Source organism: Haliotis rufescens, unplaced genomic scaffold, assembly GCF_023055435.1.
Source record: "Haliotis rufescens isolate VD_foot unplaced genomic scaffold, xgHalRufe1.0.p SCAF_10, whole genome shotgun sequence".
NCBI lineage: Eukaryota > Metazoa > Mollusca > Gastropoda > Lepetellida > Haliotidae > Haliotis > Haliotis rufescens.
This window is the reverse complement of record NW_025963780.1, coordinates 42,957,553-42,974,545: the sequence shown is the minus strand read 5'-3', so window position 1 is coordinate 42,974,545 and position 16,993 is coordinate 42,957,553. Positions and strand designations below refer to the sequence as shown.

The following is a 16,993-nucleotide window of genomic DNA, read 5'->3' as shown; positions in this document are numbered from 1 at the left end:
GCCATCCTGCTGATTGGTAAGCAATTGCAGTAGCACCACATACCGTCAATGTCAGTAACCCATACCACAGGCACATGTAGTTGTTCAACAGCAAGTGAGTGTCTGTCTGTACCAGCGTCTAACATGTGTTGCCAGATACCTGCTCACTAAAGTATTCAGTTACGCTGTGATTAATAATCAAACCACTGGCCCAAATAATCCCGTGACTGACTGCATCAGCATCAAATCAGCATAGTTATTTTGACAACACATATGGAATTGATTTCTTCCACTACAATTAACATATAAACACAAGAGTAACAGATGCTGAAAGGACATGCAGGTATGATGGTATAAATAATGAGTGGAACAGAATTGCGAATATATCTTGACACAGAAGTTCAAATGTGGTATACATACTCTTCATATGGACTTATACAGACATTTCACAGATAGTTCTATTTTAACGTCGATATGTACTTCTTGCAAATATTATCAAGAAGATGAATACCGTGTGTTATTAATATGTCCAGTGTATGAAGATATAAGAATAAAAGAAATGCTTACCTGACTATTATAATACGTATCCAATACATACAGATTGTACTGTTAATGATCAACAAAAATAGCCACATTCTTTCAGACATGCAGTCTTTGTCAAAACGATATTTGAAAGAAAATGATACACAAAATATTAAGATAACTCAAATGTGTAAATCTATACAATTGGAGCTCCACGACACATTTTCCTACAACAAATTGTCATTGTACTATTGGCGTCATGGCTATATATACACAATAAATCTGTCTGTGAATCTGTTTACTTAGCATCTCAATATTGATCAGAAGCCTTACACCCTCTCACCCAACTTGCCCAATTCCAGTGAACCAAATATTCAAATTCAAACATCACTGTGCATCAGTGAAATTTATTCCTGTCAAAGAGTAGCGTCTGGTTTGTCTACATCCACAATTTTATAACACAGATATCAGTAGTGTTAGAGTTACACCTATCTAAACAAAACAACCCCAAATAATAGGGTAATCTACGCGACTGCTATGTAAATGTTAAACATAGGTGATCAAATTGCATATGATTTCAGGTACTGAAACTGTTGTTATGCACTTTAAACGTTAATGCCCAAATCAGGAACCTTTTTATCAAGTTAAAATGTCAAGGAGGCTTACCTCATTACAAGTAAATTTGTTCTAATTTAAGTTACCATGACACAAGCCAATCTATAACACTAATTATATAATTCTGCCAGATTATGTAAGCATAAAGGATTAAAGAAATGTTCAGACCGGTTCATTCTTTAATAGTTACAGTTACTGCTACTACTAGGCTAGATGAGAGAGTGTAATGTCAGGATCACGTTCATCATGCCACAATAGAGCACATAACTCGCTGAAACCATGATCAACAATCACACAAATGACATCAACACTTATGCATATTATTCTGCACAATATATATCCTTCAAATAGTGAATAAACATGTTAATGTTTCATTTACTAACCTTATTTATCCTTATTTATAATGCCTGACAAGTCAACGGATTAATTGGCTTTCACATACGAGTGAGCGTTGGCAGCACCTGTGTCTTCACATCACTGGAAACCACGTGGTTGCCAAGGGAACCATTTACATCAGAGCATGAATTAATCCCGAAACCGTTTCCAGACTGACTTCATTATGGATATATTCAGGAACACATGGTAGCGTAACTAACATCTGGTAGATTACATCAACGTTAACACTTTCACTGCCTCACACAAACTTCGGTTTCCTGACAGATAGCGCATATTTATTGAAAAAGACAACGAGTGATTAAGGCTTCTCAGTCGAAAACGTTAAGATTTAATATCCTGGATGTTAATGTGTGAGCATTCAAACATGCAAACTGCGTGCCAGCGGTAACAATATCTGAGAAACTCAGCCACCTATCCACCCAACAATCGTGACACTAACCCAACCAACTACACAACAATCGTCACACGTACCCAACCATCCACCAGCAATCGTCACACTTACCCAACCCGCCCTACAATCGTCACACTTACCCATCCCACCCTACAATCGTCACACTTACCCAACCCACCCTACAATCGTCACACTAACCCAACCACCCACCCAATAATCGTCATACTAACCCAACCACCCACCCAACAATCGTCACACTAACCCAACCACCCACCCAACATTCGTCACAATTACCCAACCATCCTCCCAACATTCGTCACACTAACCCAACCATCCAACCAACAATCGTCACACTAACCCAACCATCCTCCCAACAATCGTCACACTAACCAAACCACCCACCCAACATTCGTCACACTTACCCAACCATCCACCCAACAATCGTCACACTAACCCAACCATCCACCCAACAATCGTCACACGTACCCAACCATCCATCAACAATCGTCACACTTACCCAACCATCCATCAACAATCGTCACACGTACCCAACCATCCACCCAACAATCGTCACACTTACCCAACCATCCACCCAACAATCGTCACACTAACCCAACTATCCACCCAACAATCGTCACACTAACCTAACCATCCACCCAACAATCGCCACACTAACCTAACCATCCACCAACAATCGTCACACGTACCCAACCGTCCACAAACAATCGTCACACTAACCCAACTATCCACCCAACAATCGTCACACTAACCTAACCATCCACCAACAATCGTCACACTAACCCAACTATCCTCCCAACAATCGTCACACTAACCCAACCATCCACCAACAATCGTCACACTAACCCAACCATCCACAAACAATCGTCACACTAACCCAACCATCCTCCCAACAATCGTCACACTAACCCAACCATCCACCAACAATCGTCACACTAACCCAACCATCCTCCCAACAATCGTCACACTAACCGTACCATTCATCAACAATCGTCACACTTACCCAACCATCCACAAACAATCGTCACACTAACCGAACCATCCACCAACATTCGTCACACTAACCCAACCATCCTCCCAACATTCGTCACACTAACCCAACCATCCACCTACAATCGTCACACTAACCCAACCATCCTCCCAACAATCGTCACACTAACCCAACCATCCACCAACATTCGTCACACTAACCCAACCATTCTCCCAACATTCGTCACACTAACCCAACCATCCTCCCAACATTCGTCACACTAACCCAACCATCCACCGAACATTCGCCAGACTAACCTAACCATCCACCAACAATCGCCAAACTAACCAACCGTCCACACAACAATCGTCACACTATTCCAATCATCCATCCAACAATTGTCACACTAAATTAACCATCCACCAACAATCGTCACACTAACCTAATCGTTCACACAACAAGCGTCACACTAACCCAACCATCCACCCAACATTCGCCACACTAACCTAACCATCAACAACAATCGCCAAACTAACCTAACCGTCCACACAATCGTCACACTTACCACTAAAAGTTAGAAAATTAGAATTGATCTCCAGCAACCCATGCTTGTCGTAAGAGGTGGCTAACATTATTGGGTGGTCAGATTCACTGACTTGTTTGATGCATGCGTCCTTATCCCAACTGCGCAGATCGATCCTGGTTTTGTCAATCACTGGCTTCACTGGTCATGGATTGAGTATTTAAAGGCCGCCGTGTTTTAGCTTGAATACTGCTGAGTGCGGCATTATTCAGCAAACAAACAAGGATATATATCTGGAGAAATCAAAAATGGAAATAGGTTAAAAACTACAAAACCCAGCGACCTTCAATTGCAAATATTGCATTAAACATTGGAAAATCTTCCGTGGAAAAGATGACACATATTGTCACATTTCCTTTGTTAAGTTCAACTGAAACTTTCATAAAAACACGCCACAATCCAAGGTATAACATTAAATTTCATTGAGGAAATCTTACACAATTGCAGCTTGTGTCCCCAACAGTAAAGTCCCCACAAGCCCAAACCGACAGGTATTCACCTGCTTGTGAATAGGCCGGGTTTGTTTGCCCTTTGGAAGGACTCGAAATACTTATCTCTGCCACTACTATCAATCGTCGTTTCCAGGTCTTTGGGGACGCTTTTGTTCGTATTTGGATTAGGACCCTTTGTTGTTCGATTATTTCCCTTTTCAAAGCTGAGCACAATGACGCACAGATTTCCGAGAACGGCAGTGAAGGTTTATCACATGTCATTCCGGACCCGTGAATATCCGGGGTAGAATAGGTCTTCAGCAACCCATTCTTGTCTCTCCATGAATATCCGGGGTAGAATAGGTCTTCAGCAACCCATTCTTGTCGTAAAAGGCGACTAACGGGATCGGGTGGTCAGGCTCGCTGACTTCGTTGATGCATGTCATTATATCCCAAATGCGTGGATAGATGCCCATGATGTCAACCACTGGATTGTCTGCTCCAGACTCAGTCATATACAGATATGGATTATTGTTGAGTGAGGCATTAAACAAACAAACAAACAAACATTTCACGAGCACCTTGGATGAAGGCGACTTCCATTTCAGACTTGAAAGTTAAGTTCTCGATTAACATTTTGAAAACTGAACAAACGAACATTCCGGAATGTCTTAAATATGGTTGAGATTGTATGGCAGTGCTTCCCGGGTACTGTGCAACGCCTCAGTCGTACGGGCCGTAACTGTCATTCGGAATACCCAGTGTTAACGTTTTCGAGGTTGCATGATTAGAAAACACATTCCGACGGTCACTTTCATGATCTGGTAAGCGACGCTTTGATTGGTCGAATGAAAGGTCGTTCTGACATGACCCGTAATGGGATGTCCTCAGATCTTTGTTCAGCAATAGCGAGAACTAAGATCTGATTTTAATGAGATTGGAGGCTAAACATAAAACAAGAAGGAAACTGTTATTCCATGGTGATGTAATTCATACAGGTAACATAGTTGTGTTTTGGACCTTAAGTTTGCATTGTTTCGGCGTCTGTTTTCATCCTAGTAAAGCTTTGATAACGTTTGTAATGATTTCGTCAAATACAGTTTTCAGTTTGTTTATTTAAATCCATTCAATAAAGATGTTGTATTGGTGACGTATTGAGAAAAGGAATTAAAGTACATATGTATTCAGGCCACGTGTTACTCTATGTCTTCCTGCCCCTGCTGTGACTCGATGACTATCTTTAATAACTAGGTTACCTCACATCCTCAGAATAACGTTGCTATATATAAAGTCTTTGCACATGTAACTGAATGTAATGTTTTAAATCAGTTTTATTGTCATCAAATGAAGTGTTTAATTTTGTTAAAACATTGTCTTCACCCGGTCTCTTGTCTTTTATCGACCTAGCTCACACATCCAGTAAGAACCGCATTTCCAACCATCCCCGGTACACGTGCACTCCTTGCAGGATTCAACGTAATGCTCGCCGTCGCTGTACACCTTCCCGTCGTGTTTACAAGTTTCTGAAATATAGGTGTGCGTTCAAATTTGTTTTATGATTGCAGCAAATTCTACTGCTTCAATGTTATAAGAAAGTGATCTACTGTACAGTACTCTCATCGTGTATGGACAAACAGTGGCGGGCGGAAAAACAGACAGATAATTTATCATCCCAATAAAATACAGCAATATTCATATACATGTACAACATAAAGAAATTGTGATAGTGGTGAAATTGAGGATAAGTATCATATTTTATTTGAATAATTTTTTTTTTATTGTTGCGAAATGTTTACCAAATGTTACTCGTCATGTAAGCCTTGTAAATATTTTACAGTCTTAGCAGCAAATTAAATTTTCCAACTGTTGCTATTTACTCAAAACAGGTATTGAACGTGTAACGTTGTAGTTTGGTTGAGTTAAGGCCTTTGTAAGAACTTTTATGTACGCTTCATAAATTTATTTCTCTACTCTTCACAGCTGGAAGCTGAAGTTATTGCATTGTATTTGTACTATTGACCATCGGCAGTGTTGCAGTCTTAAAATAATTTCCCCCAGAACACAGGACTGGCTACTTGAAAATCGTGCATGTCTGTGTGTCTGTCTCGGCGTGTTAGAGAAGTGAGAGAAAAAGCTCGATGTGACGCAGTCACATAGACATTTTACGGACCAATCAACGTCGACATAAGAGAAAGGCACAGGGTAAGGGAGATAACTCGTATTACCTAAAACCCAAAGCCACCGCAAGTTGTAATGGCCATGAAGTCATTATTTCCTTCAAAAAGATTTAAGAAGGCTTTCCTTTGCGTGTAATTAAATTATTCAATGTTGAATTTCTCGCAAACTCGATCATATTCACCGGGACGTAACACCAAGGCTGGTTTGTAACTTGCATTCTGATTGGTATGTTAGGTGTTGTAGCGCAGCCAATCAAATTTGAAAATGAAAATCAAGGGCGGGTAATTTGCAACCGTAAGAAACACAGGGGTGGATCCAGTGGTTAGTGTAGGTTCAGGGAAATGCGAGCCCTGGCGATATGGAGGAGGATCTACCTCTTCATGCTTACGTTTGGATGTTTGGCGTTTTCCGCAGGGCAGAGAAAGACATCTGGGCCCGGTGTCCTCACAAACACAATAGTGGCACCCGGTAGAGAATGTGTCCCCAAGGGCGTGGCTCACTCCAGCATACTCACACGTGCTGCCTGGAAAATATACAGGTGAAGTGAATGATAGATGCTCGCATGCTTTAACAAGAGACATACTGACGTTCCTCACCTCTCTAGTGTATGGTGATATTTGTCCCACCTTCTGGTATTCGTGTGTATGTATATATGCATGCATTTTGGATTTTGAATCTGGTTCTTTTCATACAAAATTCTGCGTGCGTGCGTGCGTGCGTGCGTGCATGCGTGCATGCATGCATGCATGCATGTATGTATGTATGTATGTATACCATTGACATATATCGAATCCATACCGGTATTATATATACAACACAGGTCTCCCCAGAACTTATAAAACGATCGCGTGTATTTGTACCCGGCTGGCGGCCACACTCAATCAGCTTGCAGTCCTCTCCGGCAGTGCTAATTAAGCCCCGCCTCCTCGTTAGCGTTTTTTAGATTCCTTTGGGTTGTAACAAATACAGACCTCAAACTACGTATTTTTTTATTAAGCGCAATGGCGCAAAGCTTCTGCTTTCGCACATTTTTTCTCGGCCAGCGTAATGTCCATCATACTGGCTACATACTGAGGTAAGGAAACTGTATTTCTATTTTTCAAGTCACTTGCACTTTAAACCCCATTCCACCTCACCTCAACTCATCGTATCCCAACAATGCAACATAAGCCCCGCCCGTTCTCTTATCAGCCAATCAGGAAACAGTAGTTCGTTATTGGGCGTGGTCTAATTCACTTTCGGTTCATGGAAATCAAATGCCACGAAATCACTTGCAATTTATTTATTCAAAACCCTTGCGCAAAATGCGAAAGCTATGTAATCTTTACGTCTACAGTAAACTACGGTTATAACGAACTCAAAGGGACCACTAATTTTAGTTCGTAATAACCGTAGTTCGTTATAAGCATATACACAGCATATCTACAACAAATGGCCGTGACTAAAAACAAGTTCGTTATATCGGTGAGTTCGTTATAAGCGTGTTCGTTATAAACGTAGTTTACTGTATTAAACTATGAGTTCTCTGCACAACAAGGCGCATCAGTAGACGTCAGCGGAAAGGGATTCAGGTCGGATATATTAGCACTTTCACAGGTATGGCACTGACAGACCAAGGGTATCATAACCAGCGGATCCTGGCACAATGAAAGGACGCAACTCTGGAGAGAGAATCACTGTTCTTAAGACCACTCGGACATCCCCCCTCCCATTCCCCCACCCTTCACACGCACACACACACGCCGCACACGCACGCACATACACACACACACGCACGCACGCACGCACGCACGCACGCACACACACACACACACGCACGCACGTACACGCGCACGCGCACACACACACACGCAAACACGCACACGCAAACACACACGCGCACGCACGCACGCACACACGCACACGCACGCACACACACACACCTCTTCACCCCTTAACTGCTGTACCTCTCTTGCCGAGTTGTTGACCACAGAACATAGCAGTACAGAGGGGTCCCCACTTGTCACACATGCAGGTGTTGCACCCGTCACTGAAGGTGTCGCCCACGTGATAGGTGACGCCGTTTTGTACACACGTCGATGCCTCAACAGCTGAAGGAAGAAACAGGTTTTGAAAAAAAAATCTAACATCAAGCAATGAACATATTCTCTTCAGTTTACTAAAACAAAATGCGAGGTAGATAAAGATTTTTTTTATTTTTGAGGACATAAAGAGACATTCATACATACATAGTCACACACATAAACATATACATATATGTCCGCCCCTCTTCCATGTGTATATCATCCTTGTTCAGTTTGGGATCCAATACTGTAATATAAATTATTATATTATATTCGTCCCGCAATTATGGAAACCTTGCGTTAACGGATATCAAATATGCAATGCATAGCCATGTGAAATCCTTAACTTATATACTTGTGAAAATTCTAAGTTCAACAACCAGGGTATGTTTATATAGCTTGTAATTAAACACACATTCCTCCATTTTTAGGAATTCATTTCTTCTGTACCGTTTAATGTCCAATCTATGGAATACACGCAACCTCTGTCTGGTAAATGAGTTAGAGAATGTGGTTTCAGGGTGGAATACTATTTTTATCAAAAGCACATTTTAAACTGGTTCACGAAAGTCGAAATCACGATATCGCGAGAACGTGAGAATGTCCTAAACAGCATTTCAAAATTTGTTCAGAAAGATTATCCAGTTAATCATCTATTTTCAGGTGTAAATACGTATTTCAGTTGCACCATACATTCCTATATTGCGTTGGCTCGTCCCGCTGAAGGCCCGGGTTCGATTCCCAACATGGGAAAATGTGTGAAGTCCATTTCTGGTATCACCCGACGTGATATTTCTGGAATATTGCTCAAAGCGGCGTAAAACCTTACTCACTCACTCCTACATTTAAACTACCCTCCAGTGTATACTATTAAGACCAGCATTCCTCGCCAGCCTTATATTTCAGTGATAATTGGGAAGCGTTGTTAAAATATGTTGTCTGTTTCATTTCATGACCCGCCCGTCCCTAAAGTTGCCATACGTTTCTCAACCCAAAATAGTTACGCCCCTCGTGGGTGAAGAACAGAACAGAACAGAACAGAACAGATATTTATTCATGAAAAAGACTTTCTGGCAGATACAACAAAAATATATATCGAAGGAACGATTGGATATCCATGGTGACAACCTCTCCGATCCCATGTGAATCTGACTCACTCTCAATGTCATAGCGAGTGCAAAATAGTCGTCAGTCGGTGTAGAACGACATTTTGGGTTGAGAAACGTATGGCAGCGCTAAGATTATCGTAACTCCCATACTTTAACATAGGCTCACAAAAGTCGCAGCGCTAAGATTATCGGATCTCCCATACTTAACATAGGCTCACAAAAGTCGCAGCGCTAAGATTATCGGATGTCCCATACTTTAACATAGGCTCACAATAGTCGCAGCGCTAAGATTATCGTAACTCCCATACTTTAACATAGGCTCACAAAAGTCGCAGCGCTATGATTATCGTAACTCCCATACTTTAACATAGGCTCACAATAGTCGCAGCGCTAAGATTATCGTAACTCCCATACTTTAACATAGGCTCACAATAGTCGCAGCGCTAAGATTATCGTAACTCCCATACTTTAACATAGGCTCACAATAGTCGCAGTGCTAAGATTATCGTAACTCCCATACTTTAACATAGGCTCACAATAGTCGCAGCGCTAAGCTTATCGTAACTCCCATACTTTAACATAGGCTCACAATAGTCGCAGCGGTAAGATTATCGTAACTCCCATACTTTAACATAGGCTCACAATAGTCGCAGCGCTAAGATTATCGTAACTCCCATACTTTAACATAGGCTCACAATAGTCGCAGCGCTAAGATAATCGTAACTCCCATACTATAACATAGGCTCACAATAGTCGCAGCGCTAAGATTATCGTAACTCCCATACTTTAACATAGGCTCACAAAAGTCGCAGTGCTAAGATTATCGTAACTCCCATACTTTAACATAGGCTCACAATAGTCGCAGCGCTAAGATTATCGTAACTCCCATACTTTAACATAGGCTCACAAAAGTCGCAGTGCTAAGATTATCGTAACTCCCATACTTTAACATAGGCTCACAAAAGTCGCAGCGCTAAGATTATCGTAACTCCGGATCCCATACTTTAACATAGGCTCACAATAGTCGCAGCGCTAAGATTATCGTAACTCCCATACTTTAACATAGGCTCACAATAGTCGCAGCGCTAAGATTATCGTAACTCCCATACTTTAACATAGGCTCACAATAGTCGCACCGCTAAGATTATCGGATCTCCCATACTTTAACATAGGCTCACAATAGTCGCAGCGCTAAGATTATCGTAACTCCCATACTTTAACATAGGCTCACAATAGTCGCAGCGCTAAGATTATCGTAACTCCCATACTTTAACATAGGCTCACAATAGTCGCAGCGCTAAGATCGCTTTGTGCAAGTAAGCCCCGGTAATCAAATTGACAACCCCAACCTCCAAAATCGTAATTCTTATAATTACTTCAAATGTTATCATAAATAAATGATATACGATCAAGGATGAGGTTACTGAAATCTATTCTGACATACCCCTCTCCTCGCGTTTCCCCAGGATACACAAGACGCCTATGCGACATACGGGTCCTTTCACTTCACAGGAGCAGTGTTCACAGTTGCGCTGAGTGTACATTTGACCAACGTTGTAGGTGTGCCCAGAGCTCTGGCACTTCATCGTCGTCTCTTCCGAAAACACTTATAATTAGTTGTTGTAACATATTTTGTAGGTCCAACCATTCTTTCTCTTTTCGTAGTTTAGCATTATTTACCTCAGCTACATAAATGTCAAATGCTATACAACACCACTGTAGTGTCTTGATATTGGAAGCCTACGTTAAAATATTATATATATAATTGGCATTTCAGAAGTTGACGGATGACAAAGTAGACACAATTTATGGATATCAACAGTCAATGAAGAAGTTGACCATGAATGGTGTCTTCTTTGAAAATTTGAGATCCGAGACATAAGATCGTTTCTAGGAACGAGGCTCCATTGGAACGTGTTGAATTTTTGGATCATTTGATTTTAATGCCTATTATATGTTATTAAAAAGATTAAGCAGTCCGAGAAAATAGAATCGGAATTGAGTACTTCGGATACAATGTATATCAAAATGACCTCACCTTGAGTTGTTGAGCCGATGCATACGGCAAGCAGTATAACAGTTACCTTCGCCATGTTGAAACAAAGGTTCGTTAGAAAGATAAGAGAAAACCTGCAGCTGTGTATACCTTGTCGACGGTGCCACTTTGACCTCGTGTCATACATGTATATTATCTTATCACTGACTTTGGTTTATTTGTTTGTAGGACATTTAGGACACAAACGTTACTGTTAGCTTTGGTTCATGACTTTGGTGAAGGTTCACCCTGTAACGGACACCTTATATGATTTTGTTTGTTTGTTTGTTTGTTGGTTGTTTAACGCCGCACCTAGCAATATTCAAGCTATATGACGGCGGTCTTTAAATAATCGAGTCTTGATCTAACAATCCAGTGATTGACATCATGAGCATCGATTCACGCAATTGGGATACGATGACCACCCGATCCCGTTAGTCGCCGCTTACGACAAGCACAGTCGCCTTTTATGGCAAGCTTGGGTTGCTGAAGACCTATTCTACCCCGGATCTTCACGGGCCACACCTTATATGAACAAGTAGAGATTGCTGCAGTGGATCAATTGTTCCCCGCCATATACTGTCATATGCAGAGGAAGGAAGTGTAAGCTATTGGAGGAGAGGATTGGTGTAAAGTTCAAACTGGTCGTTATTAATGTAGTTATCTTTGGAAATCACAATAAAAGAAACAGCGTCCTTAAATGGTCAGCACACGGAAAACTAAGGCAAGAAAACACATAACTTGGCAGAACTTGGTATATACCCACTATTAGCACCAATAATATAAAAAAAAATAATTGACAAGTCCTATATAGATAACACAACAAATGTCATTCTTAAACATGCTTTGGCAGCAAATATCAATCTTTCTGGTAAAGAAAATGTTGTCTGGGTTAAATAGTAAACACAAGGAAATGTCATTAATCCACTGTAACTAAACTAGTCCAAATGTAAAAATATGTTCACGCATTCACTAAGGGATTCCGATGTATCCAACAGCAAGTTAAGAGCATACAGGTTGGTTATCAATAAATATTGAAAATTATCTTACATATTGTAAAAACAAAGATCATAGGTCCATTTCTCCAAACTTTGTTTAAGTAATCACAAGCTAACAATTGAAACTGGTAGATAGACACAAAAACACCAACCCCATTAGAACAACGTCTCTGTGAAACATGTGATGTCTTAGGAGATGAGCAACATTATGCACTGTATTGTATAAAATACAATCAAGAAAGAAAATCACAAATAATCTTGAATCATGATAACAAATTTGGTACACTCTATGAAAAGAAACAATTCTTAATAATTTTCAACAACAATTTCCAATATCTTTTATCATATCTACAAGTATAAACAAAATCCTTGTATGTACAACATTACCATAGTTTTGCTCATTTCGCATATTGTTTCCATATCATTATAATACACTTGTTTTAAAATAAAATTGTTTTAATGTACCTCCGTTGTATGTTGAATGTACCTGTGTGTTAAGCGCTAATTGTGCATATATTTTGTAATTTGTAATTGTGTAATTTGCCTCTGTTTTTTCATGGAATGTTACGCAATACATTTTTCATCTAAAACATCTTTGTTGTATGTTAGTTTGTTACAGTTGTGTACCGGTGCACTGTTGGCCAAATCTCCTAGGGCGCTGCAATTCGCTATGCAGAGTTGTGCCCCTTGGGCATGCTAGAAACCTATGACAGTGTGTTCGAATTCCGGTTTGCCCCAATTATGTTGTCAACATTATACCCGTGCTCGTGGGTTTCGCATCACTTCGGGCTTTCCTCCCTCATCAAGCTGACACGGTGTGTGATAACTGGAATACTGTTCAAAGCGGCGTTAAACCCAACTCACTCACTCACTCACTTCTCTCGTGTACGGTTCCGTTTGGTTAACGGAGTTTGTGTTATTATTTCCGGTTTAGATTTGAGTTCTGTTTAGAAGAATGTTACTATGTTCAACCTAAACATCGTGAATATATCATACAACTGTATTATCTTTTAGGAAAATAATCGCAAACAACAGACCACCCTGTTGATTGCCTATGTATCCAGAGGCAAACACACACGAGTGTATAATCTCTGCCGAAAGTTAAAAAAACTGTCACAAAAAACCAAACCATACAGACGCAGTGGACAGTGAACTACTTGATACAATTCTGTGCTCAACTATGCACAGCAAGCACCATACATGTGATCGTGAAGACAACTAATTACAAATGTTTCATATCAAACCCGTTGCTTTACATATGTTGTTCATTGAATAAAGTCATACTTGACAGAAGCCTGGTATTTAATCGTGTTGAACAATACGTTGCAATATCAGTGTGAAGGGAGAAAGACCGAGTGCTCGTTACATGCTTGACCTGCACCATTCCTTCCTGCAACCGTTCTTGCTGGCTGCCTGAATAACATACGATATATTGCAAAGGTAGCGCGCAATAGAGCTATTCGGGTAAGGGAGATAATCACTCACTCTCTGTGATACAGCTTGAATAGGATACGATGTGCAGCGTTGCAAGGTCAGTGCGTGGTACAGCTCTGTACCACGCCTATAGCTAAAGGAGATAATCGTTCAAAGCGCAAGTTTATTCTTACAAAATATAGACCGGTTAACTTTAGCGAAAGGAGATATATTTCTCCTAAACATTTTTAGCTTTTTTTAAAAACACAAATGAACAAATTGCATGAATTATCTACATTACGAAACATGGGTCCGGACGAAGTCACAGAATGTGACAGGCGATTGGTTAAAACATGTCCGGATTAAGTCATAATCATTTCATTTTAATAACTCCAATTTTAAGAGAAACCAAAATGGCGCTCTCCATCAGTCAAAAACAAACTCACACTTATACTACTTTGTTTGGTTGGTTTTTAATGCCACACTCAGCCTTATTACAGCTATATGACGTCGGTATGTAAATAATCGAATTTGGACCAAAAATCCAGTGATTGATATCATGAGCATAGATCCACAGTTATTGACCACAATTCGGGCAAAATCATGTTTATGGACTCAAGTAGATGATGTTGATACCGGCCGCTCGCCTCACCCTTTCATGGGTCCATAACGAGAGATTATTGTACGAGCCGGTGTGTCATACTGATTTTACGAAACGGCTGTAACAATGTTTATACCTCCCAAACTAGAGCGAGTTTCGAAAAATCAGCATGACATCTCGAGTTTCCTTTCAGAAAAATGCACTGATCACGACCGCTGTCAAAAAAAACACAATTTCTCGAACAACGTCTAAAAACTTCAGCAATGACGTTATTTCCAGTGTGGTCATTCCCACGTTACGTCACAAAAAGGTTCGAAAGACGTCAACAATGCCGTTTGGATGACTTAAACAATACACTGTGCGCGAGAAGTGATATTCCCACTAGTGCACAAACGATTTTAATGATATCGGTTATTTCTAACCCTGTGGGTAATAAAACATGATATTGCCGTTATAAATAGACAATAATTGATAAATAAGTTCAAAAGCCTACTCAAGTTGATAGTCCAATAGTTTGGTTTACGGATATATGAATGAAACCAAGTGTTATCGCGATCGGGTGTGATGCATCGTGACGAAGGAAATGAACGACCAATTGGTTGGGGGAATGGCAAAGCGACTGATTACTTCTATTTTGTCTTGTGTAGTTGCAGGTATTGTATTCATTAGTGGGATTATAGAGGCAGATGAAATGGGCAACATAATTGCATTTGTAAGGCCCTGGAATAATTTTCTTAATTAAATATATGCTCTGGGATCTGTAAACGAGACAAATAATGTACCTGCCAGTTCGTTCCCTGAACGGAAGAGGAAGACATTTTAGACAGCAGGTCTCTACTCTGGCACTAGTGGCGTCCTGTCATGAAGGTGTCTCTCACGGAATAGCTGATTTCATCGACGTCACTCTTGCTGTCTGGGAGCATGCACGAATACATGTGAATTATCACGCAGATTCAGTAACACTTCTTACTGAGCTTTGAACAGATTGGTCGAGTTGTAGTCAAGCAGACGGATCAGACGGTTGACATGCAACTGGAATTCAGTCAGTCACGTCTTGCAGAATGTATTGCAGGGATTATGACATCGGAATGTGTGTTTTATACTAATTAATGAAGCAATCCACAGAAAGTCATTGTACAACTTGTAAAGTCTGTAAATAGTGTTATTGTGATTTTGTGGAAAATGAATGTCACAATGCAGTCTTTATGAAGATTTAATATATTATTTATTTTGTGCAGCTGAAGAAAACAACCCAAATGTTAATATGTGCGATGAGGAGAATGTTTACACTATTTTCATATATTTATTGTTTGTCTTCTTCCCTCTTTCGTTCTCTCCACTTTCTTTTTCTTTCGTTGTTGAATCAAGGAGTTACTGTTTCCTGTGAGTCGTCTGACTTCTATCTAAATTATCCAACTCTCACATTAAATGCATATATTTGTGTTTTTTTTATTTAGTGCCTCATAGGCCTATGGCTCCACTCATGCACTTCATACACTTTATATTTTATGTGTATTGATTTTAGATTGTACATGTGCGTGTGACACTTTAAGTGATAACAGTTACTATAACACTTTACTATAATTACTTTTAACTGCCATTTAAGACTTACAAATTAATCTTTGGTTCTACGGTGTGCTCTAAATGTAGCTACCACAAAATGTGCCACCAATATTCACGGGTGCTTCATGTTGCAATACCATTTAGTCATGTCTAAGAATTATTTCTTAATGTTTATGAGTCTAGATCTGAACTTCATTTATTATTGTATCCTTCATTTCGAGATAAATATCTTTTATCTTAACGTATTGATCTGCACATCTAGGTAATAAAGAAGACAGCTTCATTAATGCCATCAAAAACAGAGCCTGTCGCTTTTTAATGGATGTTAGGTGAACCACCCTTAATTGGACAGTAAGGGGTGAAATGGACTGGTTGCAGTCCAATGTTACAAAACAAAGAAATAGAAGTTGCAAGTTGAATATAGTACCTCCATATAGATTGACTGCTTCTATTAGAATTGATCTTTGCCATTTAGGTTGGTTGGTTGGTTTGTTGTTTAACGCCGCACTCAGCAATATTTCAGCTATATGACGGCGGTCTGTAAATAATCGAGTCTGGACCAGACAATCCAGTGATTAAAATCATGAGCATCGATCCACGCAATTGGAATCGATGACATGCATCAACAAAGTCAGCGAGCCTGACCACCCGATCCCGTTAGTCGCCTTTTACGACAAGCATAGTCACCTTTTACGGCAAGCATGGGTTGCTGAAGACCTATTCTACCCCGGAATCTTCACGGGTCTGCCATTTAGGAAGTATTGGGAAATTTGAATGGTAAGACTACTTGGCTCTTTGTAATTGTCGGTTCTGCATGTATATACTATTTGTAATGTATGTTTTTAAATTCTTAAATTAAAAGTGACTGATAACGTTTAGGAAAACTGATATAAAAGGGTATGATTGTATTTTATTTAATTATTCAACTTTAGTACAAGTCTTTTGGTTTATATGTCCATTTTATAATTTATGTGAAATTGTTTTTTCATAAGGTATAGGTGTCTCGTAGGTCAATGTTTGTCGGACGCATTTTACATTCACTTTTTATGTATTTTATTCTTTACCACGAGTGACATTTCTTCTTCTTCTTCTTCTTCTTCTTCTTCTTCTTCATGAGGGTTCATTCGC

At 40.0% G+C, this 16,993-nt stretch overlaps 1 protein-coding gene across 1 annotated transcript; it reads right to left on the bottom strand.

Annotated features, from left to right (window-relative positions):
* Positions 1-5,218: 5,218 nt before the first annotated feature.
* Positions 5,219-11,412, bottom strand: LOC124114710 (kielin/chordin-like protein). The gene is made up of 5 exons (XM_046475410.2): positions 11,294-11,412; positions 10,700-10,849; positions 8,030-8,173; positions 6,472-6,606; positions 5,219-5,428 (listed from the first exon to the last, which is right to left on the bottom strand). The coding sequence occupies exons 1-5, from the start codon at positions 11,346-11,348 to the stop codon at positions 5,301-5,303; spliced, it is 612 nt and encodes a 203-aa protein (XP_046331366.1). The 5' UTR covers positions 11,349-11,412; the 3' UTR covers positions 5,219-5,300.
* Between the last annotated feature and the right edge of the window lie 5,581 nt (positions 11,413-16,993).